The 24,858-nt window shown below is 41.5% G+C and overlaps 1 protein-coding gene across 15 annotated transcripts in view; it reads right to left on the minus strand.

Moving 5' to 3' along the window:
• Positions 1–24,858, minus strand: part of LOC108035129 (formin-binding protein 1-like) — a 34,546-nt gene that overhangs the window by 6,373 nt on the left and 3,315 nt on the right. For 8 of the 15 annotated variants that reach the window (XM_017110571.3, XM_017110570.3, XM_017110569.3 and 5 more), the window contains exons 3-4: positions 2,286–2,401; positions 274–324 (exon numbers count right to left, since the gene is read on the minus strand). In XM_017110571.3, coding sequence (XP_016966060.1) covers positions 274–324; positions 2,286–2,401 — 167 coding nt within the window. Of the gene's footprint in view, positions 1–273; positions 325–2,285; positions 2,402–10,355; positions 10,507–24,858 lie in introns of those variants that run through there. The other 7 variants (XM_050886163.1, XM_050886161.1, XM_050886158.1 and 4 more) reach the window with 3 other exon arrangements.

Here is a 24,858-nt window from a genome sequence, read left to right on the forward strand (position 1 = left end):
CCACTTGGCGGAGTGGAACAACTACTTGAATCTGGCGGCTGGGACCCAAGTGGATTTATTCCGCGCAAATTGAATGGCACACAACACGCACAATTAGAGCAAGAGTCATATGAGATTATCCCAACCGCGATCCACTTAGCACATTGCCGACAAATATGGCAAACAAAGTGCAACAAATTACGTATAATTTTCCAAACCATTTAACAAACGAATAGGCAAAAAATAAATATAGAGTAAATTATATATTGTATCGTGTTTTTGGTTAATGCTTACTCATTGTCTTCCTCCTCCTTCTTTTTGGGCTGGTAGTTTTTCACTAGGCGCCTGCAAGGGAAAAAACGAAAGGTGAGTCCAAATCATGGCATTAGTGAAACTTTGTTTATGCATAGAAAGAAATAATAATAATAATAGTGGCAGCAGCAGAAGCAGCATTTGCATTAACACGAGACTTTTCATTTTGCGATTGCCAAGGCGGCGCACGCAAAAGATTTCACTGCGCCGCGCATTTTAATACAGTTTTTCTTTGGTTTTTCCTTACAGTTTCATGCGGCGGCTTTGTGGTCTAGTTGCCACTGCTACTCCTATCCCCAGACTCCCATACACTAGGAAAATTGTCTTAAGTATATCACAAAATATTAGGGTGTTCCCTGGGATTATGGAAGAATATCTTTTGATTCTCTTATGATGACATAAGTATTTTTTGGAAATTAATTACTGAAAAACATTCTTAAATGAGAAATTTCAAGTGAGTGTCAAAGATCTCAAGAATCGACCTAAAAAGATACCCTCTTTCAAAATTGTTTTCAAAAGTGATGCTTGTGGAAAGTTCTCAATGATTTCAAAAATGTTTTGTTTTCCTAATGGCACCTTAAGATTCAAATGATATTTGTATTATTATCTTTAATGCCTAATTTCCATTTTTGATTTAAAAACTCTTGAATGTCACCCATTTATGCAAATCAGCCTGCATCCCATTTGCAGAGAGTGGAAACCTTAAGAGGCCCCCATACCTTGGGCACATTTTCCTATTTGAGCCAGGAGACCAGGCCTTCTCTGCGAGTGTACAACTGCACCTCTGGCGGCAAACAACGTTAGACGCGTAATGATAAAGTCATTAAAACAAGTCAAGACGGTAGCTCCCAGCCCTATCAGGGGCCACAGTTCAGTCCCACCAGCCGGGGAGCTGGTCGGCAGAAGAAACCGAATCCAAAGCCGAGGCGAAGTCATCAAGCAAAGCTGCGACTCACTGTGGGAACTCGGTGGCGGTGGAGGCAGTGGGAAAGAAGCGATTCCCCCGCCGAGCGAGCCAACACCTTGACGGGGGCAACATAATCTTCGCCTAAATTAAACAATTATGACGGACTGACAGCCGGCAACGACGACCCACGCTGCCATGTTGGGCAATCGTCGCGTCTCTGGGTAACCGAAGCCTAATCCCATTAGGTCCCCACATGTCCAGTGGCTTTTCATTTCTCGTTTGCCGGGGAAGGCTTTGGGGGATTGGCCACTCGAAGAGGCACAGGCGCGTGTCAATTGCGTGGGGCAGGTCGTGGCTTACTCGGGTGTCACTCAATTTAGTGCAATCCCCAGCCACAGAGGGTGCAGCTCCCTCGTTGTCTAAAATTCCCCGGGATCCATAAACCTATAGTATCAGCCGTAATTGAAATGCGCCACAAGTACATAAATGCACACAATTAACTATTTACGATTATTGTTTATGGCGGCGCGTTGTTCTCTGTCGCCATCGAAGGCTGGCAGAAAAATAATGTTCAAGACAAAAGACTTGAATTAAGTACGTTTTAAGGTGGTGTATGTTTCGTGTTTTAGCCTGGAAAGGAGCTGGACAGCTGGGCAATCACTTCCACAAGTGGACGACCTTGTGCCGATTTCTCGGTAGCTTTTCGATGGATTTACATTAGCAAGAACATTATTCGGCTCTTAAAAGCCCAGAGACATGCCACAAATGGGTGAGGCCAGATGCAACTTGCAAAAAAGAGCCCGCTACAAAATATTTATATTTAATTGGCCATTTGTTAAGGCCAAATTTGGAGGCGACAAGCGGCTAAGCACTTTGCAATGCCTTAAAAAGTATTTTGGAAGTATCGAAAATAATCCTAAAAAATCTCTTGCATAATCACAACAATATATTTGTTTTTATACGGTTACTTTTCAATGCCCAAGTAATTTCTTAAAAATATAAATCACTTAATAAATGTAGATTTAATTTTTGGCAGCTGTTGCTATTACTATATCCTCCTTATATATGGTTTCCATGGAAGACTCACCTTAGTTTGCCAGCATATTCCGTTTCTATGGCCACTCGATCGCGTAAGAAGTTGGCATACTTGTCTAGAGCATCGATGCCTCTGTTGGTGTGTATCGCCAGATTATCGTTCTGATCCTGAAAGCATAGAAAACAGATGGAATCAATTAGAAAAGAGCTGAGCGAATATCACTTAATGCCTTTTGACATTGAGCCAAGGCAAATGCGTAGATCACGATAAAAGCGAAAAACGAGAACAGCGCAAAAAATAATAAGAAATAATCTAATTTTTAATTAGCTCGATATATCTAGGAAACGAACTGCGTAGCGAATGGAATTCACTCAAACTCAAGCACTGTGGCTAGAGATCCATCTTATACAATGCCCCACATGATGATGGAACGATTCAGAGAGCTTTCGGATCTTAAAACCCGAACCATTAACTCATTAGCCTTAAATGGGAGGAATGAATTTTAGCGCTACTAGTTGACAATGTATATCAATGTGTATCGATTCAATTTAAAATTATGGCTGGGTATTTGCAGAGATAGGTATCATTAGTTTACCGCTGACACAAATATGGGCAGTCACTTCCTCTTCGTCGAGCGTTATGACATAATATGGGGGCTATTTTCTTTTCTCCTTCGCTCCTCGGCCGTCTGGCTGCCTCTTTGTGGGCAATTTGCAACACTTTTCAATACTCGGCTTGTCAATGGAGAGACCTAACAACAATCAAAACAAACTGCGCTCCACTTTTGATTTTATTTTCGCACGCCGGCACGCACAACAAGGCCCGAAGACATCAAAAGACGCTGCCGTTTTGGCCGACTTAGCTGCCAATCACGCCCCCAAACGCAATCATCGGCGGCAGGCAGATTTGAATTTTAAGTAAAGTCGAAGGAAACGCAAATAAAAGTAAAACATTAGCCGAAAAAATCGACTAGAAAACCGCTTAAATGGCACACAAACAAGACGCGTAGCCAATTTGCATTTGAAGTTCAGCAGAGGAGTCAAGAAATTAACATCAATTACATAATGAAACCCAGTTCCGATCAGGGCCCAAACCATTTCCAAGCGGTAAATTGTCGAAAATTTACGTTTTTGGTGTCTTCTCTTGCGGTCTTGCCAAATTTTGTAATTTTGTTTCGATGTGATTATAATAATTTCGGTCGTTAAGAGTGCGATTTGGCAATACCTTCAACCTTCTACCTAATTAAAACAATTACGCTTTCAATACTGCCTCGCATCGAGAGTGCGTTTGTAGAATTTGTTTGATTTGGCTGTTTACCCTATCGGCGGCTTTTAAAAATGTCTGTTGACTCGTTGGCTTGCGTCACACAAAACCCAACTTTCACCCGCTTCAAGGTGCGGCCCATCTTGGCACTCAATGAAAAGCGTTTTCGCGTGGAAAACACGGAGAAATGGAAAAGCGTCGGGCGACAAGGCACAAATGTCATGCGAGGAGCTGCAGTAATTGAGTTGCAACCGCCGCCGAGGGCGTTGGCCACACAAAGTGGGTGGAAGCCACAAGGACTCGGTGCGGGTCTCGAAACTGGGCCTATAAAATACGTCCATCTGTCACTGGTGCCCCTGGGAAGTTAACCGTTTATATAATCGAGTGCCTGACGTACACAAAGAGAAATGTCTACCTTTTACCTCCAGATATTCACAGATAAAAACTGGATATGAAAATAAGTTATCTACTTTCCATATCAAAAGACATAGCAAGACTCCGATTTTAACGATAACTTTCCTCTAAAACATATTAGAATTAATTTGGTAATCATTTTAAAAATATTTATCAACAAAAATGGATCATAGCTTGTTGCTAAAAATAAGGTCTATAGGGGACATAATTATTCCTTAAATAAAAATATTAACAAAGAGAAACTAATAGAAAGTACTAAAAAATGATATATCAAATCAATTTAAAGCTAAAGAACTAAGTTAATATTTTTTTTGGTGTAGAAATTACCCGCAGTGCCTTTCCATCAACTCCAGCAATACATTTCGCTCGACAGAAAATCAAATCAAATTAATTTACTTTTCACAGGCACTGTGCGGTGGTGCGCTTGCGCAATACTCCCGCCCCCCGCCGGCGGGAAATTGTTTTCCAATTGATCTGCTTCGACCACTACGCCTATATGAATATGTATATATACAGCCAGGGGTATATGCGTGCCAGTTTTTCCATCTTGTCTGATTAAATGGAATGGCAAATTGGCCGCCAGGAAAGTTGCCATTAGCGCTATTGATTTATATAAATGCCTAATGATAGGCCCCGGAGTCGAGTGCACTGATTGAGATAAGTTTATGCTGTCGCCGGGATTATGAGGTGAGAAAGGAATGTCTGGTGGGATGGTTCTCCGTGGGCAATCGATCGATCAATCATCGATCGTTGATCACTGATAAGCGGGCATGTGTGTGGGAAGCACTTATGCTCGTCTCACGCTTTCCAGCTCCGAGTGAATTTCTATGGTTGCCGGGAGGCCGAACATGATCGCCGTCGCTCATCCAACGGGCCTGACATTGATAGACGACTCTCGAGGTTACTTTGCCAATCGGATCGCATTGTTGACCTTGACCGGATCGCGGTGCCAAGATCGGAGGCAGTCTGCGCATATAAGGAGTGGAATGAAAATGGAATCAAGGGTCTGATGTTTTTTTAAATTGCTCCCGAGGTGGGGAGCACATGGGTGGCTTGTCGCCACTCGAAAAGGGGTGCCCATCCCTCGGTGTCTCCCGCTGGCCCCGCGGGTTAATGACATTTAAATAATATGTATTTATTTAACCAGGCAAAGCCGGAAGATTAATGTCGCCGCATCCCAAAAAGCTGGCTAGCTGGCTGGCTGGCTGGCTGGCTGGCTGGCTGGCTGGCTGGCTAACAGACTGGCCAGCACTAACAAGCTGGCCAATAAATCATGGCGAAAGTTTTACATGGGGGCATCACCGCATCATCATCATCACTGGATGTCACAGAGTTTATTAGCAGAAGGCCCCCAATCCAAAAACGCATCACCAATCCCGATTCCCATGATGACTTTCACTTGACACAAGTTGGTTCATCACCGTCATCTCGCGGGTTCGTCAAAAACAATCAACAAAATGTAGCAATAAGAATGGTTGAGATATGGCTGTTACAATGTCCACAGCCACAGCGCCCAGCAAAACAATGACAATAAAAAGCAATAAAAGAAATTAACAAATTGCCGGCGAGGGAAATAAAGCATTGAAAAGTGTTGAATTCGATTGGAGATTGTCATCGATGGCTTGGGTTTCCTCAGTTTTGGTGGGGTGAGTGTGAGCAATCAGCGTCGTAAGTGTGAGGAATGTGCGGTGGGGCAGCCAGTGTATAAGGGCATTCCATTAACCATTTACCAGACCCTGCTGACACCGCTCAGTGGGTCAAGATTGAGGGCTGATCCGATTGATTAAGCGCGTTTGTCGCGTTTTATTTGTTCAACACATTGCATTGTTCTGTTCTCCATCAATTTAATCGTGGTTCCGATTCGTTCCGATTCGTTCCGATTCGTTCCGATTCGTGTTCTCAGGGCTCGTGACATTCGATCAATAAGGAGAGTCGGGAAAAAGTGGAACGGGGACGAACTCGAGACGTGGTAAATAAGGATGATAATGGAGGAAGGCTTTTATAATACTTATTTGTATATGAAGAATTATGATTAAAAATTAAAAAAATCCCTTATATTGATTGGTTTTTATGGGTTAAACATTATAATATACCATATCATATCATATCATATCAAATGTTAAGATAAAACCATCCCTTATCAGAATCCCTTTATCTGTGTACCATATACTAAAAACATACTAATTTTTAAGAACCTTCTGTTTAAAGAACCTTCTGTCAAAACATCGGTTTAGTTTCGCAGAGGTTGGTAGGTTATCTCACAGGAAGTACTTGCTATATTTCAACCACAAAGCCCTTAACTGCAGAACACGCTGATAGCTGCAATTTCGTGTGCAATTTATGATGGTTGCATTAGATAATGTCAATACCCCGTTGGCGATCTGGTTGAGGAAAAAAATGGGTAACCGCTTTAGCCAGGGAGCTGGAAACCAGACGATTGCACAACAGTTGCAACTTGCAGCGGTAAAGGGAAATCTCTTTGGCCTATAGACCCCATGCGCCCTGTCAATGGTCTTTATGCAACTACCACCGGTGACGGCCAAAAGCAACTGCAACTGCGGCCCAAGAGGGTGTCAATTGAAGCAGAAAGCGTTGACGGCAAATGTCTGGCATTTGTCTGTCTCGTCGGAGAGCTGTGTACATACCATATATATCTATGCATATACTATGTATCGCCAGCGATCGGTTAATACCTGGCGTACAAAATGGTTCCTGTTTGCATTACAATTGCAGGAGCTCACTCGACCAGAAACATTAGCTTCCTTTTGCCTCGGCTTGGCTTTTGTTTTGGTTTTCCCAGTATCCAGCGATTAGGAGAGAGACCCAGTTTGGACGACCGACTAACCGAGCTGGCAATGCCAGCGGCTAAAACTAAATGAAACTGGGTAACAGGTGCACCGCCAGCCAGCGAGTTGGGTTGGGGCCACGATTTTGTTACCAGCGCCGGTCTCTGGCTTTGTTTTGTTTTCCAACTGCGGTTTTGGAAGCCATAGGCAGAGGCCCAAACAAAAAACCAAAACGGGGTGGCCTAACAACAAATCTAACCAAAGTTGGTTGCTAACTACACTTGAAAGAATCGAGAGTCCCAAGCCTTCATTAGTTGAGTCATCAAAATTACGTACCACGCCCAAGGATTATTCACTGCCAACCAATAGACTTGACATTCTTACGATGACACTGCGCCAACAAAGAGCTATTTACAGAATTATCCATGCATCTTTGATGACTATCGGTTAGTGAGTAATGTTAATGGTATCTTTAACATAAGTATTTATTTTTGTTATCACATTGCCATTGCGTTTAGTTTACTTTAAGTAGGAATTCAAAATTTGTAATTCAAAATAATGTTGATGTATGTTATGTATTTATGAAAAAGGTCTAAAAAATATGACTAGCACAATAACATATATTCAAGGGTTTTTTATGTAATTTAAAATAATTATAATTTAATTATCACAAGCAAGTAAATGAATCAGCATTATATATTGTTTTTAAAAGAATGTGAGTTGATCTCTTTATAAAACGTAACTAACAATTAATTAAAAAAAAAAACCTTTTTTAAATTATTTTAGAAATAAAAACTAATCATAAAAAAATATAATTTCTTTAAAAATCAACGACAAAAAAAATAAAAATTATATTAGCAATAAAAACAAATAAGTAAGTTTAAAAACTTATTTCTTTTTATACATTTTTTTCAGTTTGTATTCCTTTTCTTGCAGTGCACGGGTGATGAATTCTTTGGGAGGAACAGAAGCGAGTGAACAACGGATTCAGCTCATGGGCAGTCGCCCAATGGAAGTTCCGCAGCACGCGTTTTTATCTGCAACGGACGTGGCACGCAAACAACCCAACGGCAACGGCAACAGCAACTCTAGCAGCAGCAGCAGCAGCAGCAACATGTACAACAGCAACATTCACTGCAGTTGATAAGCAGGGGAAGCAATAACAAACACAGGCATCGAGGGACGAGTCGGGGGTATATCAATATCGATAGTGAAGTTGACCGCCCGGCATGACGATGGATTGCTTGCCCTCCGCCGCACCCAGCCGACATTTAGTGGATGACGATGATGTTCGCTCGGCGATGATGACTGCTCCCTTGGCCGGCGCAAATTGACATTGCCCCCGGAGAGTGCAACATGCAACTTGTGGCGGCATGTCTATATGACTACTAGCTTCCGCCACGCCCCCTTTTGCCGCCTCCTGTGGGCTGGTATTTTTTTAGTTTAGCATGACAACGTTTGGGCGGCGGCGCCTTTGTTTGTCGTGACGCCTAATGAAAATGTTGTTTATGTGAAAGCTTTACAGCCACTTTTTTTAGTGCTTATCAGTTTTTCCATTAAGCCAGGTCAGTGCGATGACCCCGCCAAATCAGTCGGCTTAAAGTATACAAATGTACAAAGCTTAAGACCCCAAATTAAAGTCAAAAAGTAGGGAAAAAATTTAAATTAAAAATAAAATTAAAGATAAGCTATGAGTCAACGTTTTTAAGACATTTTTGATGGATTAGGAAGTACTTTTCTATTTTTAAAAATGATAGATTAAGTTTTTTAAAGTAAAAAAGTAAAAAAAAAAACAAAATGACAAAATAATATATGTATTTCTAAGTATTTAAACTTTTTTTCAACTGAAAAAAAAAAATATAATAAAATTGGGAAACTGAAGTGAAATGTCTTCTTTAAAATAACCCACATGCTTAACAACATAAAGAGCAAGCTATTAGGGGTTTTCCGCAGAAATTTCCCTAACAATTGCCGAGACAATGAGTGGGAGAAAAACGAAACCAAAGAAGCAACTCCTGACCCGTTTTCTTGCCATTTTCCATTTCCATTTCTATTTATAAGCGGCTTTCCTTGTGTTTTTCTGCTCATTTTCAGTTAATTTGCTGTAACGATTTTCCGCCTCAATGCTGCTCCGTGGAAAACTCTGCTCCCATTTCCCGCCCACTCCACGCTGATCTATATTTACATGTCGTTTGCCACTTCTTCTGAGCCACCCACTCCTCCCGCTCCTCATCCGCACACTCGCCGCAAATCGTTGTTGACAGTGGGAGCCCAAAATTAGCACATTAACCCACTGGTGCCGCTGCCGTTTGGGCCGCTATTGATTAAATAACTCTTTCTAGTTTTCCCGCACTTTTCGCACGCACACACATAAATCGATATTCAGGTCAAGTCGGTCGACATCAAAGACAAGCTATCCAATTAGATCGAAGTACAGTGCAGCGCCGAAATGCAATCCGCTCATAAAACGAAAGGAAATAGATGAACTTAGGATCGCATAAGTGGCCAACAACTTGATAATTGCACATGTAAATGTGCAATCATGCAGGCAAATGAATAGATGCATAAATCAAGCGACGCCTGTTCACAGTTAAAAATGTGGAAATTCTGTAGAGGCGGGAAAAACGAGAAAACCCAAAAGCCCGGGTAACGCGATCTTGGCCAGAAGCAGCAGCTCGAGCGGATAATGCTCATGGCTGCGAAAAAACAGGAAGCATAAAACACTGGCCAGAATAAAAAAAAAACACATGTCTCTTTCTGACTATCGTGTGCGCACCGTTAGTCACCGCAATGTTGTAATCATAAAAATAGTTGGGCCACATCGCTCGGCTGAACTTTAACTTTCAGCGTGGCCAGAAGAAACAGAAGTCGGGAAGCGCCGCCAGCAGCAGCAGAAGCCGTTGGTCAAGTACTGCAGACTGGCCCGTCTCCGAGATCATTAGAGATGGCCAGCCCCGAACGGAGGATGTAAATGTAAATGAATAATACGCGGCCTCCGGGCCGAGGCTGCTGATGAATAGATCTTTGGGCCGCCACAGACTGTCTTAAAGATCAAAGGTTCTCCTCGCTGCATTCCTAGTCTCTTAATATTTTAGCAGCAGAGATGGAAGACAAGCATACTATTATATTTTACTTTAAAACAAATGAGCTGGCAGTCAAGAAGTCTTTAATTACGAGGCGTTGTCTGCAAAGTTTAGTAATCTTTTGGGATTTATGAAAACCATTTTAAAGGTATATACTATGTATATACTATGTTTATAATGTTTCCAGGCGAAATAAGAAACAGTGATCTTGTATCCTATCCAGGACGTTTAAAATGTTTTAGTTTTCAATTGATACCTATCACACTTATTCTCTAAAGATAATCTTTTTTAGAGTCACTCTTTTCAGGAACCTACTCCACTTTTTCACAGTGCACCTCCGAACTTGTTTGGGCCACGATCCCGATCAGCTCTATCTACCGCAAGCACTCGATGCTCAATTGCATTTCGGTTATGCAAAGAATCAAATCACATTTAAGCGGCGACATTTAATTGCAAACTGGTTGTCCAGTTAGCCACCTGCGGGGCATTCTTGTCAGTGGTCGCCACCGCTGCCGGCCCCACCAGGTATTCAGGTCCAGGTACACACTACACCACCGCAGCACACCGTAGCTCACCCAAAATTCCACATGGCTATCCCTGAGATCCAAAATGGTTGCAACTCCGGACTCGCCGAGGCTGCGGGCCGCATTCAAATAGCCGACCAGGCAGTTCATGTTGAGAGCCACGAACGAACTAATTGACCAACTGTTCAGCCAGTTAAGTGGTCTCCGCTGGCCAGAAGAAAAGTGGTAGAAAAACGAAGAGGCAGCTGGGCAGTGGGAAAGAAATGCTCGAGATAAGCCAAGAATTCCGAAACATGTGCCATCCATCCCAGAAGAGGGAGTGCTCTTCCCAGCGCAGATAGTCTCGCAGAATCCAAAGCTCTGCTCCACTCTTCACCATTATTATTACTTTTATTATACTGATTTGTACTTTGCTGATTGCCCGCTGTCCAAGTAACCTCGAAACGTGCCCAAACGGCCAAGATCGTTTTGCACTCGCCTCAAACCATGACGGCAAACAGTTGACAATTGGCGCTCGTTAGGTGAACACAGCCAGCAAACAAGAGGGAAGCTGGCCAGACTCAAGCATTTGGGCTTACAAGTTGGGCTTACTTCCGGGCAGATTCCGAATCCGCCTTATGTACAGCACACATGAGTGCTGGATCGCTGGCTGAGAAGCGCCATTCAAGTTAATTTGCTCCAATTATGAAAATGCTCATGTGCTCATTAAACTTAATTGAGAACTGGGAAAGGAGAAGGCGAAAAGAAAAACAAAAGCCTGGGTCAGCTGAAAAAGCGACCAGCCTTCGGTGAATAAAGTGAATGAAATGTTTGAATGACGTCGCCCCGCAAACGGATCAACGGATTTTCTTTTTCCTGCCATCATCTCATCGTCGCATCTTCCATAAAAATACTACCATTTTTTGTGGCTGGAGGTAAGTAAAAGTACCACATGAATCAAAACACAAAACACCATCTTAGCCCAAACAAGCGGCTAAGGAAATAAGTTGAGAAAACCAGCGAGTACACTGGAAACTAATCGGTCTTACAAGTTTACAAGGCACTCAAAACACACTTCATTTTTTCTAGATATGTGTCAAGTCATCTTAAAAATGTAAACCAAATATCTAGTTTATATGCAGACCAAATTCCAATCAGAGAGACGTTGATAAGTGTTATAAATTAGTGGAGTGAAACTAAGATGGCATTCGGGAGTGATTTAGTAGTCCCCTTCAGATAAGAATGATAGGATAGTAAAATGAGGTTGAAAATACCCTACTATAATCTTTATAAAGTGGTGCCCCCATTTTGGAAAATTGCCACATTTTGAGTAACATTTTTCCCTCTGTACTTATCTTCACATTCCTTTTTGATGGGAAGCAAAAATCTGCGCTGTCTAGCGCTTTTTATATACTTTATGTGACTTAACCATTTTTCAGCACATTTTGCGTAAATCTTGCAGGTAAATTGCCACGAAAGTTTTAATCTTTTTTGCAGCTAATGTCGCCGCGGATGCTGCTGAAAGGTAAGCGCGGCGGATTGACGATCCGAAGATGGAGCTTAGAAGCGCTGCTTGTAAGCGGCTGAAAGAGCTGAAAGCAAAAAGAGCTATAAATTCGCAGCCACATTCTTTGGCAACGGGCCAAAGCCGCCGAACAGGTTGAACTACTTTGGCCGAGCAGAAAACCAGCAGAACCATGGCCGATAATTCCGGGGCTCGGGCTCGGGCTCAGCTGCAGAGGCGAGTGCAACTGCAAGACCGGACATTCGATGGACTTTTCAAGAGCCGCCGACTTCGACATCGCCCAGAACCGATTGGATAAAGCTGGCCCGCTCTATAAATAGAGCCCTGGCCGGGCCTTATCAGCCCCGATCCGCGTGGCCAGAGTTTCGCTTTTCAAGTCTCTATTTCTCTTACACACTTATATCTCTATCTTTTCTCACTCGCTCCCGAGTGGCCATAAAAATTTGTTGCATTTCCGTTGCTTGTACAAGAAAATATGCAGCAACTCTCTTGCAGATGGATGAAAACTGGAGCAACAACAGCATCAACAGCAACAAAAGCCTGGGCAGCCTTTTCCGAGTAACTCATTTCTCATGTCTTTACTTTCAGCTCTTCAAAGTTATCATTAATCTCGGTGCAGCTACGAGATGCACACAGCTATCCGTGGGCTACAGCACACTGTGTGTTCGTACAAGATCGCTGCTGGTAATTAAAATTTCTCACATATGTATTTACATACTCTGCGATTATACGAGGCGATAGCTTCGTGGAAAACAAGGTGGCAATTAGCCGGGGAGAAAAACTAGCCATATAATGCAAATACTCGGTATTCCACGACCCATAGAACAGAATGGATCAGCTCTCACGCGCTTCTCAATGCCAACAAAGCAGAAATGTTTACAGCACTGGGCAACTGCAATCCATTTGCTATTTTTACGGCAGGCAAGAAACAACAAATGCCATCTATCTACACATATTTCGCCGGCGTAAATATTGCAATTTCCATTTATTTATGAGCCATGAAAGTGCAATGGGAAGGGGCGAGCATAAGGCGAAGACACTTCAGTTGGCGGGTGGGAAAACTTGATCAATTTCCTCGAGCGTCTGCTTCCGAACTCGTGGGTGCCCCCCGAAGTCGCATCTCTGTTTCCTTACTAACCACAGACAACGGGGCGTATGCGCAATAAATTAAGCGCTGCCATTTCGCCCAGCGAGTCAACTCAAAAGTCAATTAATAACAAACAGCTAGCAACAGAAAAACGACAGCATTTCGCTGACCAGACGAATATCTCGAAGTTGCGGCATCCCAGCTGCAGACGTAGCTACGGCCAATATATAGATGCACTGGGAAAAATGTATGCGTATCATAAACCTTTGAAATGAAGATGTTCTTTGAAAGAGTCTAAAAATAATATCTGATGTAATTAATTTAGTAAAATATTTATAAGAAATTATAGGAACTTCATAAGACTTTATAAAAACAAACTAACCATACCTTTTTGATAAAAATCATAACATAATTTATATTTACCAATTCCTCCACTATTTTTCTGAATACCAAATCCCAAAGACTGAGAGTTGATTGCCCAGTGACGTCACAAAATGCTTGCACCCCGACTTTTGACCAGTTCAAAAAGGTTAACTCGACTTCGCCTTCAACCATCGAACGTGAGAGAGTTTCAGTCTTTCGCAAGCGCTATTTTGAACCATCTTCCTCCCCCAGCTGCTTTGTATTATGGATTTCGTTTATTTCTAAGCACCGCATTGTTTTCGCAACACAATCCGCAATCCCATTCCGCGTCAATGTCAATTCCGAAACCCAAGTGCCCAGACAAAGTCCAAGTCCAAGTGACTAACTAACCAACAGCCGCAGTTCAAACATTTAGACAATTGCCGTTCAGTCACAAAACGCTTTCAATTAAGCCGGTGAAAAGCGAGGAAAATAGGAAAGTTAGAAACACAAAGCACGGCTCAATGGAACATCTGCGCCTTAGAATGAGGCGATGTAAATTGCCTGACCAGCTGGAAAGATCGGCGGGATCAGGGGTTTGGGTGCGGAGTTCACGAGGGTGTGGGTTAAACACGTGCCTGGTCAAGTTTTCGGAGCGGCAACATGGGTAATGTGTTACCTAGTATAAGGAGCGTGCTTCAAAATGACATAATAATAAAGGAACTCGAATATAAAAGTATTTATATATAAGAAAACTAAATATTAGGAACAACATATTTTGTTCTTGAAAAAATGTAAGATATTTATATATCCTCCAACATTATAAAGTTGGTATTGTAAGTTGCGTTTTAAAATACTTTCCATATCTTTTCCTTTTTTTAACTGCTGTATATTTGTAAGTCATTTCCAACAGCATTTTTGAAATTTTTTCAAGAACACAAAGTACTTAAAAAGAATTTTTTGATCTCGAAAACCAAGACACTTAAACCACACTACATTTCAAGGTGAGAAATGCTGAGATGATTTTTACAAATCCTTTTTTATTTATTATTTTCACAGTGCAGGGTATTTGCCAGTCGACTTCGCCCCACCAATTCCAAAGTGATTCTGAAATTGAGTAGGGCACACAAAAGAAAGGGAGAAAGAGTGCAGGAGACAGGCACTGAGCCAGGAAGTGAGAGGGGGAGTGTCCGTCAAAATAGCCGCAAAAGTGAAAATCTAAACCAAAACCAAATGAATTCTGGTTTCAATTGCCCGCGGTTTGAGTTTGCCATTGTTTGGCCACGAGTTTTGTTTTACTTTGGCGAGGGTTCGTGGGTTTCTCGAGTTCGTTTCTCTGTGTTGGTTCAGACTGTTCCAGCTGCTTGACGACGATAAATGCAGTCTGCAGGCGATGCGGAGGATGGCCAGGAGTCGCCGGGAGGTTGCCACATTTGAGCAGCCAGCGAGAAATAAAATCCAAACTCGTTTCGACGTGCCCCAGAGTGCCAGTCGGTCTGGGACCCAAAAGCGGAGGGGACTGGACCCGAGACTCGGATACTCGGATACTCGGATACTGGGTCTGGGTCTGTGGCGATCCATTGTTGCGCTCAGCTGGCCTGGTTCGAATTTTCCAAATGGAAAACGCCTCGGCGGTCGCCGTCCAGGGGAGTGGAAAAATGGAAAATCATCAAACATGTTGCGGTGATTTCATAACAAGTGTTGCCAAATGCTCGAATACAATCGGCCTATAATTTAGGATCTCTTCATGTGTATAGGCACTTGGCGTGGGCGAATTTTGTTTGCTTGCAGAAAATGTATTTGAGTGTATTTTTATACAAAACTCTCTCTCTCCTCTCTATTATTTCAACTATTTTTAGCCCAATTCTATTATATATTTTCCGTTAATTGCGTGTGAGCCCCGTTAGGTATTCTAAAAGTTGCCCAAGAAATCGTATGATAGCTGCATCCACAGTTAGCTTTGGGTGCACCTAAGAAATGCCGTTAAGAAGATTCTCCAAAGAAAATACATTTGTATGTAAATTAGGCCCCAAACTTGATGATCTAACAGGTTAAAATACCTCGCGGCGCTTCTTGAAATCCATTGAAATGTTATTTGATTTGTTTATTACAGAAAAATCCTTGGTTGTCGTCTGTTAGAAAACGGTTTTCACTTTTGCCGGCGAACAATGAGAATCCACAGAGTGTTGAGAGATCGTCAAAAAAATGAACTTCCCAATTTGTTTATAAAATTATGCAGCTTCCCCTTTATTTCTCTTTTACCTTTCCCCCAACCGGTTTTGCACTTGTCAGGGAGTTATGAAAGACCCGGCCGTAGAATGCATAAATAATAAAACTAACAAACAGAAATGACTAAAGCAAACACAGGGGAAAAAAACAACATCAAAATAAAGCCTTTTATCAAAACATTTTTTACGCTGTCCATACAATGGAAATGCAAATCGAGTTGACGCTCGGAAATCTTTATTATTTATAATGTTAATGTTAATTATGCCGGAGGGGAGTAGTTTCCATTAGTCAGCAAATCAAATCGGGGCGAGACAATAAAGCGAATAATCCACATGACTGGGGCATCTCGCACATCGCATCTCGCATATGAAAACTGAAAGTGCCCAAAAGCGAAATGCGGAAATATAAATACACGGATCTATAAACAAATTATGAACGCACTGCGTTTCAAATACAAATTGATTCGAATTCGTATTCGTTTTCGATTTCGATCCAAAATAAAGTAAAGTGGCCGGCGCAGACCTTTTTGGGAAGTCGAAGAACCGCTTGAGGATTATCGATGAACATGGTTTCTGTCTGGCCAAGAAGAGTTGGACGTGATGTTTACTAAATAGAATGCCACGGAAATGCGTCAAGGAAAGTCGGCTTGCTGTGGGTGGCGGCGGTTGGTTCTGAATTTCCCTCCCTAGTTTTCTCTTTTCTTTCGGCTTGGGGTTCAGGTTCGGGGATCCACCGACTGGCAGTCAATGTTAACGTAAACATTATTGCGGCTATCAACCTGCTTTTGTTTATAATAAATGCGCCGAAGTCTTATAAAAATAAACTCACACAACCGAATGCATTGGCTGGAAAATTCACTTCACATCAAGCCCAGACTTCTCTCTACTCGCAGTGCTTTTCTGCTTAATTGTTTACTCGGCAGTTGTTTTTCACGTCGCTTGATTAATGTGAATTGGAACTTACCTGCAAGGAAAAGAGAGAACAGGGTTAACAGAATTCCCATTGATTTTTTAAATATTTAAGGTTAAATAAAGGCTTTCCAAGAATTTATTCGGAAGTCTGAGTCGATTAAACATTAATTTTGAATTTTCTTTGATTTTACATTTATTTATTCCTTGATTTATGGTACAAAAGCTGGAAGTTTACAAGGAAAATTTACAAAGAAAATGTTGTATGTGTTCCGGCAAACAATGGAATATTTAGAGAAAAACAAAGATGAATAATTTAGAAAAAATTCCATAATAAATATAACTTGGAGCTGATAAAGCGGTATTTCATAAGGCGCCACGAGGGTTAACTCTTTATTTTACTGATATTGATATTGCTTTTCTTGTGAATCACCTTTTATAGCGAAGACCTGCAAGCCGTAAACCAATTTAGATATTCTTAGAAACAAGTGTATCAGCACTTGTCCAATGAACTGATTAAGGGAACTGCTCAATTTCCACACGAGGCAAAGTCAATGTTCTCGCCTCAAAGTACTTATTCGTGTTCGTCGTCAAATCAGCGCTACCATCTTTCCATAATAGTATTAACTGAAGTAGACGTCGCATCTCCTTATTTACAGCGAATAAGCAAACAAACACGAGACACAAACACCGAGGGCACTCACATGGATGCAAAATAGTTGGCAGCTGCCTCAAGTTTGCACAGTTTTCCACAATGACGGCGGAGTGCAATGCTCCGGGGATCCCCTTTCTTCGCCCCAATCCCCTCTGCTCCTCCCTTCCCTCCGCCCAGCCACCCACCTCCGTTTAGGGGCCCCTTCTTAACCCTCCATTGCGCCCCTTCTGCACTTCTCTGCTCCACTTGCAACCAGGCAGCGCGCAACTTTTATGCCTTCTTCGTCGCCATCTGCAGCTCCCACTGGCATACCTTATAGCTCGAACCCCATACCCCAGGCCGCTCGGCTCCAATCCACGCCACTCCATCTCCAGTCCTCATGGCGAGGCCCTGCCCAACCCATCCCTCGTTTAGCAACTTTTTACGGCGGCGAACTGCAGTTTTAATAATATTATGTGGCACGTTTGAGTGGCAACAATGTTGCCAGCTAATTTGGCGAGGCCTTTTCGGAGAACATCTCAGGGGGAAAGCTTTATAAACTTTTGACATTATCACAACATTTTCTAAGTACTATACCAAGAATAATAGTATTTTTAAAGGTGTAGTATAGTATTATATATAGTACATTATTCTGCTGAGTTTCCTATCATTTCTCCCGGTGCACTCTCAGTACCCATCATGATGATTCAATAGAAAGTAGATAAACTGATCCTCTACCATTATAGCCATATCAGTGCAATTTCTCACGGCGGCCAAGGAAATCATAACGTGCAACAAAGCTGGGTAAAAACAAAGACCGGCAGCAGCCGTTGATGAAGCGATTTGGCTCGTTAATGGATGCTTTTTATTTGAAACTGTCATAAAACATCAAAAGGCAGACAAAAGGCGAGCACTTCATGTGCACATCCCCATGACACGCGTTGCAAAAAATTCAAGTAAAAATGCCTGAAAAATGATTCAGGACTGTGCAGAAATGGAAAGCGACCCCAAAACCATATGGATGGCGGGGATGCGATGAGTCAGGTCAAAAAAAGAGTGGATCAGGGTCCAGGGAATCGATTTTAATGCAACTGCGCCCCGGTTCAATGACTTTTCGCAGCTACATGTTGCCGCAACATTTTCAGCCTTATCGCCAGAGTATTTAACGATTTCCGCTATGGCTCCTCCATGTGGAGGAGTCTCGACTCGCCCACACAAGCCGGCAAAATAAGAAACAGACAGCAAAGTTTGTTCAAATTTTGCAGCCAACAAGAGATGGCCAGGCAAACAGCACACTTATGTACTGCTGAATACAAAAAATACTTGAATTTTGGCAGGGCTCTAAAGCTGGGCCTGCCATATGGGCAGGAAATGAAGCTAATTTGTTTTGCGGGTGTGCCATCTACTGCTGTTTTTTTTTCTCCTAAAGGGGTTGAGGAAGAACCGGCGACAAAAAAAAAAAGTAAAATATTAAACGAAACCCAAACTAAAGAAACCCGAACCACGCAGGCAGCCTGACTTAGCCTTCGCATTTTACAGCGGTTATGTTTATGACAATGATAAAAGCCAGGCCGGGCTGCGTCCTCAATTCCTCGTTTTCCCTCCTTTGCATAACATTTGATGACGAAACAGGGACACAAAGGCCAGGCCTTCGCTCCGAACTCCCCGGTTTTGTATTATTCCCCTGCCTCGCGAGCTGCCTTTGAACTTGCCTCCGAGCAGGCGGAAAAAGCTCCTTTGAATAGGGCCAAAGCTGTGACAGACTCCCTTACCATATGGCAAAACACTCTAAAAATATTTATGGTATTATGGCACACAATAAATTTAATTTATGGAATCGATTTATGATATGGTGAGTATCAATACAAGCTATTTATTATTTGTACTTGTAGCGTTCCTAATTAAAATAATTTTATATCACCTACAACTCTCGATAAAATGCATTTATGCCAACCTTTTTTTTAATCCTTGAAACATATATAATGGGTTTTTTTCTGTATATCCATTAGTCTGTTTTTAGCTTACTTTTTGTCCACATTGGCAAGATAAACAATTACAATAGTTCCAAATAACAAGAAAATTATTATATAAATAACAGTCATAACATATATATATTTTTTTTAAAAGCATTAGCTATTCAGGTAGAATCTTAAAAAAACAAAAATTCCCTCTTAACTTTTTATTGATTAAAAAATAAGTAAGCCTCAAGAAACCCTATGAATAATGTATAAGCCAGCTGATAATAAACCCCCCTTATTTTAAATCCCATTTCCTGCAGTGATCCCCCTTTGACAAACAGTGTCGCACGCCGTAGAGCAAAAAGTATTAAACAAACATCGTAATCAAGCACTTTGCCGCAATGTTGGCGGCATTTCATGAGGGCCCGTGGGTGGGTGGGTGCTTTGGGAGGGCCTGAAGGACGACCAGGCTCAGCTGATGAGTCATCCAGCTGTTGTGTGTGGGAGGGTGGGTGGTAGGGTGGAAGCAACAGAATCAGGAGGCGCAAGGCCACCCCTTGCGAGATGAGTCAGTCAGACGAAGTGGGTGACTCAAAAGGAAGGCAGCTCTTTATCAACTAGCTGGGTGTAAATAATGAAACGTGTTGCTAGAACCAACGGCTAAAACGTGATACAAACTGGCATTAGGGCACATTTTCCCATATACATACGAAACACACTGGGGATCGAGAACAAAGGCCATGGGTTGCCATGACGTCCCATTTACCACTTCAATTCGAGTGCATTTTGGACAAGAAAACAAAAAGCAATGGGGTGGCCCGATCCAACTGCAATTTCAAGTGATTTGTGGCCGATTTGCGTTGCCGATTTCTGGCAAAATGGCACACACACGCTCCCTCTCTGCATAACCAGAGCAGATCCACTCGAAAGGAGGGCTCTCCAGGCATTAACTTGACGTGGTCATGAGCCATCAGCGGCCACATGTCGCCGTGGCTGGAAAAGTCAGAAGGCGTGAATGAATTATCACCGGCTGTCCATAAATCTCCAGGCTAATTAATAAACGCTGGAACATTAAATGAAAAATTGCCAAACAAAAGCAGGCAGCGCAGGGTCATAGTTGAGCCCAGGAACCTGTTGATAATGAGCGGCGGACAACATTTCTTATCGAACGAACTACAAGCATACCACAAATTCCGCCCAATCGATAAGCTAGATCAACAATATCAATACAAGAGCACAGAGAAAAATACTAAGTAAGTAAAATATATTACTAGTAAATAAATATATAGAAAAAGAATTGAAAAGCAAACAATAAAATCTAAAGATTTCACCTCTCATTATGAATTTGAAATCGATACCTTTCCTGTGGGAGTGAATTCTCCTCTGATTTTATCTTTCTATGCACAGCTCATAAATCTTCGTGTGGAATTTTGATTATTATCCAAAATCGAACACTTTGATTCATGGTTTGGTATTCGCATAATTTGCCTTCGTCCCGAGCCACACCCAACTTGGCCATGTTGTTGCTGGCCAACTGTAATTGGCCTTTGTTCCCCTCAGGCAACCGCAAATATGGGAAAAAATGTTCTAAGCGATACGTAGCACTGGCCACATTGTGTATCTAATGTCTAACTAATATTTACTTATTAACCTTTGCTGATATGATATGATAGCCCGTGTGTGTGAGCCGTTTTGTAGGCGACTGTGAGTGCGCTTAGTCAAACAAAAACGCTGAATTTCACATACTCTGGCCAAAAAATATAACGAAAACAAAGGGAGTCTTGAGAATATCTTAAATATGTTTGTAGGTGAGATAAATCACTTTGGGATAAATTTGCTTATGCTAATAGAGCGCCAACATCTTGAAAGGCTTGAGTATAATAAATATAAACATTTCTCAGTGTCACATTTTGGTGTGCCAACTGTAGAAGGAAACGTCTGACTTTCTTTACATTTCCCTATTTCAAATTTATGTCTACTTAAATAGAATTTATCTTGCACACATGAAAATGAAAGATCCAATATTCCTTTATTCCCCATAGGGTGCTTAATCTATCAGTGATAAGGGACCGGGCAATCCCTACACTTCCGACCGATAAATAGAGCCGCACGAACCTAATAAAATGAGCCAGGGATTTTTTGTCACCTGTCGGTGTGCGTGTTTATATAGATACATGATATATATAGACTTTATGACTAGCAACAGGTTCATTTGATTTAGTCACATTCGGCTGTGGCCCAGTGGGTTTGCTGATAAGTTTTCTTCTGACACGCCGACAGCCAAGAAAAACTAACCGAACTCAGCGGAAACGACATGCTCAATGAAGCCAAAAACTCTGAAACTTTAAATATTAATAATTTATTCTATGCCAGATGATTTTCTCCGGCTGAATCAGCGGCAGGTATTCGTAAACAAAACCCGCTTCTCTGACTCACTTGAAATGGCAACAAATTGATTTGTTTTGGAAATGCCAAGGTGTTAATCATGGAAATAGAAAAAATTCGGCAGCATTTTGTTCACGTTCCTGGCACTTTTCGTATTTATTTATTCCAGGCAAAAAGTATGTGGAAATATTCCTCGAATATGCTTTTACTCACTTATCGCTTGCCAGGGACAAACTACACTTAAGTTGGTCAACTTATCAGAACGGAGGCTTTGGCGGAGAGGAAGTGAGTGCGTAATGCTCATATACATATATAAATCATTTATCGCACAAGAATTCGGAGCTTATCTCCGTTGTGTTTTCCATGGAGCGAAATATTTCCAAATACATAAATAATTACCCCATGTGGGGCAAATCCCAGAAAGTGGCCACTGCAGGCGCCGCAACCGATTTTGATTGGGATTTCAAACTCCAACGGTTGCAATTTGCATTTTAAAAGGTTTTCTGCCGTATTGGCAAAAGTATCTTAAGGCTGTTTAGTATGCACACGGCGCAAACTGGCTGAAGGCTACTGAAATCAATAGACCCCTCGACAGACGCACGGAAAAAATGGCAACGCGAGCCAAAACGTGCGAAATGCAAAAATGCAAACAAAAAGTAATAATAATTTAAAAATGCACTGCCCAAGACGATGTGAATAGAATTTGCAATCGCAGGGAGAGTTATGAGTCGCTCAGAGAAGGATATAGATGGTGAGAGATATTTATAGGTATTTTATGGAATGTGCTCAGATGCAATTGCTGCCAAAAATCGGAAAGAGAATATAAATATATTGGGTATTTTAATGACTAAGTTCACAACCGTATTATTTTAGAAATAATAAGTAACAAATAAAAATGAATACACAACATTTCAAATATATTCTTACACTCATATCAAAATAGGAATAATATTTACCAAATAAAGCAAAAACATAATCTTTAAAATTATACCACTTTCTAGAGCCTGAACTCCCTAAAACCAAATATTTAGGATTTTTTCTTTACAATTATTATTATTATATCCAATTATTATGACAACTGCTTATACATTATCCCCCTACTCAGAACCCAAACGATTTTATATAAGGAAACCCCTTAGTCAGCTTTTCAACTGCGACTCGGATTGCCGCCAAATTCGGTTGAGTTCGCATCTTCGCATCCGGATGCAATAAAATCAGCGAAAATGTTTTTGCAACCCCCTGTGGCCAGCGTGAACTTGGAAATTCCCTTGAGTAAGCCCGAAAACTATTTTCATTGTACATGTACCTCGAGCGACATATTGCAAGGAGGATAAGTCGAAAAAAATCGATAAGGATAAGGAAGGACGAGGCGGTGGAGATGCAGATTGAGATTTTCAGATAGGGTGCGTTTCGAGCAAGTGAAGGAGACCCAAGGAGCATGGCCTTGAGCCAGAGTCCACCCCATTTTCCCGGGAATGTCCTGGTCCTGGCCCTGACACTTGCCTCGCTTAATTGGAATTTTGCCCAGGGTGATCTTACATATATGGGGGAAAAGAAAGCCAAGTGCAGTCTTAAAGAGGGTGGTGGCCATCCATACGGGGCTGGTGATAGAATTTCAATCATGGCGGACACGTTAGAAATAGAAAAGCATTCATCCCCAGGGCCTCCCCCCATGGAAATGACCTGCTGCGAAAAGATATACGAGCTTCGACTTCGTTTCTTGCGTTTTTTATGGAGCCCAAGAGCCAACAGTTCCTTGCAACAGTATGTCCACACCCCGGACACATAAAAAATACTTTATGACCGTCTGTCTCTGTGACGCTGGCCGTATTTTTGGCCGCTCAACAAGTTGGGGCGACCGCAAGCGAACCCACATGCGTTCCCCAATTCGATACACACTTTTTGCTAATTGCTCGGGTGAACGTCTCACCACTGGGTTTATTTTGTTTTCTGTCTTGGGCCAATGTCATGTGAAAACCGATCAAAAGCGATCAGCAGCAGCAGCACAAATTGCATGAAAACTATTTACACAGTGCTCGACAACATTAAACAGCTGCACTCGACTCGATGGCATTGAACGCCAAGTGTGGAGGACCGAGGTCTGGAGAGGCGGCGATGGGTGGAAAAACTGGAGGGCTGCCGGTCGGTCAGTCGTGGGCTGGTGAGATACTGCCCAGTGTGCTCCGGGAAAACCAGCTGATCAAATAGGCTATGACAGAGCACCACACTCAAATGAAGACAAATTATTCATGGAGACAGAAAATCGAGGGACAGATAGGTTAGAATAAGTCAGTTCTGGAACACTTACAAGTGAATGCTCTTCAAAATATTTGTTTGCTTTACAGATAAAGCCGGTGACAAATAATAAGTACTGTTTTCTAAACTGGACAATGAGGTTTGGGAAGATAGATTGCTTCCTTGTACATATTAAGAGATATTTTTACATTTAAATTTAAATGATGTATTACAAATACATAAATATTCTACATATAATGGAAGAGAAAAATATAAAAGTATATAGAAAGATAAAACGCTGATTTATGTATATTAAATGTTAAACATATAAAAAATATATAAAAAAAAAAATATGTAAGCAAGATAAAACTCTTATTTATGTATATGAAAGCTGGTTTTGATGATTAATACCAAATAAAATTCTATAAAACAAAAAAAATAAGAAACATATGTATATCATAAACTTTGTTTTATATTTACTCCTTTAAAATTATTTTTAAATATTTAATATTATTTTAAAATAATTTTGAAATACCATTAATATCAGTGAACTCTGGCATATGACTTCTAAAACCTCTCTCAACATTTCTGGCCCCAAAATCATCATCAGTTCAATATACTTTGTCTAGACCCGCCGCAATTTGAAATTACAAAAACAGAGACTATTTTTAGGCCCATTCTTCAGACCCAAGAAAATCCACAAGATGAAAAGAGCGAGAGAGCTGAAGGAAAGCGAGATGGAGATATGTGGGCGGGGTGTTTTCCCAAAAAAGAAATTCCCGTCAAATTCAAATGTCGAAATAAATACTTAGCAAAAGTGATTTGATTTAACCAAGTTTTTGTGGGCCGCAACGTTTTTTATTTTGGTCTTTTTTGCATATGCAAAGCAACGAGTCGCAGGGGACGGCGCATGCTTTAAATTTAATTAAAGTGAAAATCTTGTGCATAAAAAATGGGCAACAAAAATGCAAAGAAAGTTTTGTTCATTTTATTTTTCGTATTACCCGACGACTGGCGCTCGCTGGCTCTTTCGGGCCCGCAATTGACCCGCTTAGCCACGCGCTCGATCGGCGTAGTTATTAGCCAAGAAACCCGAATGGCCGACAGGGGGAGGCTATGATTTTTGCATTATAAATTTAAATTATTATTCCTTTTTCTATTTTGACCGCTTCGCTTTCCATGCACAATTTCAATTAACCGAAATCCGACTGGTTACACTTTCTTTGGGTTAAGTGGCATATCGAGTGAGTGTTTTTATGTGTGGCGTGCAAA

Source organism: Drosophila biarmipes, chromosome 3L (assembly GCF_025231255.1).
Source record: "Drosophila biarmipes strain raj3 chromosome 3L, RU_DBia_V1.1, whole genome shotgun sequence".
In the NCBI taxonomy this organism is placed as follows: domain Eukaryota; kingdom Metazoa; phylum Arthropoda; class Insecta; order Diptera; family Drosophilidae; genus Drosophila; species Drosophila biarmipes.